Below are 3,111 nucleotides of genomic sequence, written 5' to 3' on the forward strand. Positions count from 1 at the left end.
CTCATTTTTTATGTTAGAGAAGAAAACAGCAATGTCTTACAGTTGCAGAGGTAATGATCAACGTAGCAGGACTAGAGCAGGGGTCCCCACACTTTTTCAGCTTGGGAGCTACTTTTAAAATGACCAAGCCCAAAAGATCTACCTTCAGGTCCGCCCCTGCCCAATCTGTGTCGCGAGCGCGAGGGGGGGGGGGGTGCTAGTGGAGTAAGTGGCGGATAAACTGTGGGGCCCCCTCATAACTGCATGAACCTGTATGGCACAAGACAACTCAAGACCGGCTTACCTGTACGTCAATCAAGTGGCAAATGCCATAGTAAGGATGGATGATAGGCTAACTTTAAAAAAAAAAAAATGTTTTATATATATATTTTTTCAATGCCATGCCCACACTACCTTTGCGATCGAGTGTGGCGTGTGGTAGTCTGACGTAATGGGCACCCCTGGACTAGAGTGATTTTAACCATATCACCCTAAAACCAGCTGATGGTTTCCCTCTCCAGGAACATCAGGAGACACGGGGGGGTCGGCCATCCAAAGTGCGAAGGGTCTCAGAGGACTGGACGTTCTGGTGGTTTTTCCTCGAGGACGCATCACTCCAGTCCAGGAAAAACACATGATCACCTGCCTGGAGGACAACGTGCACGTGTTTGCAGGTAAATAAATAAAATATAAATAAATATTGGGAGGGATGAAACCCTCTTTAATGGTCATACATGCAGAGCACACAGCACACAGTGACATGTGTTCTCTGCTTTTAACCCATCCTAGTACCAGGAGTCTAGCACTAGGAACAGTGGGCAGCTATTGTACAGCGCCCGGGGAGCAATGGGGAAGGGGGGTGTCCGGTGCCTTGCTCAAGGGCACCACGGCAGGGCAGGAGGTGAACTGGGACCTCTCCAAGTAGCAGTCCACACTCCATATTTTAGGTCTGGTCAGGGACTTGAACCGGCGACCCTGCGGCTCACAGTCCAAGCCCATACTGACTGAGCCACTGCCGGTAAAGGGGTGTGGTGGCATTTTTATTATGCTTAAATTACATTGCATTTAGCTGACGCTTTTATCCAAAGTGACGTACAATAAGTGCGATATCTTCCTACATGACATACTGATCTCAGAGCTGCTGATCTGGTTATATCCTTCACCTAAAATATGATTGTACATATATGCACACCTTGATGTATTGGAAGATGATTAGGAGAGGACTCAATGTCAATTAAGTTAAAAAAGATGACGATTGTTACCAAGCTTCAGCGAGGGACTCCCTATGCTGTTTCCTTTTTTAAATTTAAAGAATCGGTTATATCATTTGTTTCTGTATCTATATGTCCCTCTGTGGGAGCGACTAGAAAATAGTAAAAAGGTGGTCACAAAAGGGACATTGGTTTTCATTCCTTCTACACTGGTCACGTCTTTAAAAAGTGACACAGTGAATCACACAAGTCGTCAAATTAAACCAAAACATTGAAAACCTTTTCCATTTCAACAGAGCTGCAAACATCAGAATCAGAAACAGGTTTATCACCAGGTCGTTTAACACATACGAGGAATTTGACTTGGTGTTGTGGTGCATACATAAAAATAAAAACAAAAGTTAAAAACACAGATAGAAAACTATTTTAGGAAAACTAGAATAACTTAGTATAGTAAAATATAGCAGTATTTACATTAAAATGGTTGAAGGGACAGTTTCATTCCACAGGCCATAAGACTGTTATGGCACATTTCCACTTCAGGGCCTTGCACGGCTTAGTACGGTATAGTTAGGTCTTGGTAGGCCAGGCTCACTTTATGCTGCGTTTCCATTACAGTTTAGGAACTGAGGCAGTAACTATAGCAACGCATTGTAGGCGGAGCCGTGACGTCATCTTCAATGCGAACCACAGAACCAACACAGCCGTTAGCTGTTAGCCCTCAGAGCTCACAGCTCCTCATATCTGTTCAGAAACTAGACAAAAGTTAAACAAGTCCAAACCACAGACTGTCTGTGTCATGGAGAATACAGTTGCTGGTTTATTTATGTCTGTAGGCCGTTGTGTGTGTGGACGGTCGGAGCATATACTGCGTTAGCTTAGCCAAGCTCCATTCAGAAAACACACATTTTAAAAGGTTTTTCGCCTGCCGTCTGTCTGCAGACTTGTCTAAGCATTAATTCATGGTTTTTACTAACCGGTATCAGTATGTTGTTACTTCGGCATCATTTTGAAACGTGTATTACAATTAAATCACGGTCAAATATGTTGATCTTGTTGTAGTTGTAGCCCCCTTGCCGTCACTAGTTTAGCATACTCAGCCCGGTTGTTGACCCGGAAAGAACCTCGATTTTGGAGACCCAGAAAACTGTGAAAAAGTACCCGCTAGCCGGAACTACGCCAAGTGGAAACGCAACAAAAAACGGGCCGTGCTTAAACCGCGCTGTCGTGGAAATGCGCCTTAAACACCTGGACTTTTGAAAGAAAAGAACATCAATAACATTCATCTGTTTGCAACTTACAAATTACTTATCTAATATATCATATTCCAATTAGACTCCCCTTGCACTATTTCTATTCTATTTTATTTGTATTTACTTGCACTACTTTAACAATTCAGTTTCATTGTGTTGCACTGTAGGAGGAGTCTGTGACCTCAGATTTTCATGGACATATCTACACTGTATCTCTGTACACATGACAATAAGAGCCTTGAATCTTGAACCTGTGTTTTTTTCCCTGCAGCTGACGGCAGCTCAGACGACATCGACCAGCCTCTGCGTCGCCTTTTTGCCGACCAGGACTTGGTCCGAGCTCACGGCCTCATGAGCCTGAACTCTGTGAACTGGTCCAGAGTCATGGTGCAGCTCGCTCACTTTATCTACGCCTACCTGCAGCTCAGCGGGGTGAAGCAGGCGGGGGGAGATCTGCCTGAACTGGAGGTGGTGGTTCCTACTGGGGGGGCGGGCAACATCGCAGGTGAGTCACTGGTACAGACAGTGTTCGAATTACCCATTTGCTTTCGGGGAGCCCTATTTTTCAGTGCACATCCTGCTACTAAATATGTCACACGCACGCTCTGTTGACTGAAAGATGTTTCCTGCATTAGATCAACAGTGATTGCCAATAGCCTTGTTTGGTA

The 3,111-nt window shown here is 44.7% G+C and overlaps 1 protein-coding gene across 1 annotated transcript; it reads left to right on the forward strand.

Moving 5' to 3' along the window:
• Window positions 1–487: 487 nt before the first annotated feature.
• Window positions 488–2,948, forward strand: thnsl2 (threonine synthase-like 2; the record flags this gene model as incomplete). The annotated part of the gene is made up of 2 exons (XM_010781905.1): window positions 488–653; window positions 2,715–2,948. Coding segments are annotated over 2 exons (400 nt in total), but the record flags the coding sequence as incomplete, so codon positions are not given.
• Between the last annotated feature and the right edge of the window lie 163 nt (window positions 2,949–3,111).

Source organism: Notothenia coriiceps, unplaced genomic scaffold (assembly GCF_000735185.1).
Source record: "Notothenia coriiceps isolate Sejong01 unplaced genomic scaffold, NC01 NC01_scaffold00023684, whole genome shotgun sequence".
Lineage (NCBI taxonomy): Eukaryota > Metazoa > Chordata > Actinopteri > Perciformes > Nototheniidae > Notothenia > Notothenia coriiceps.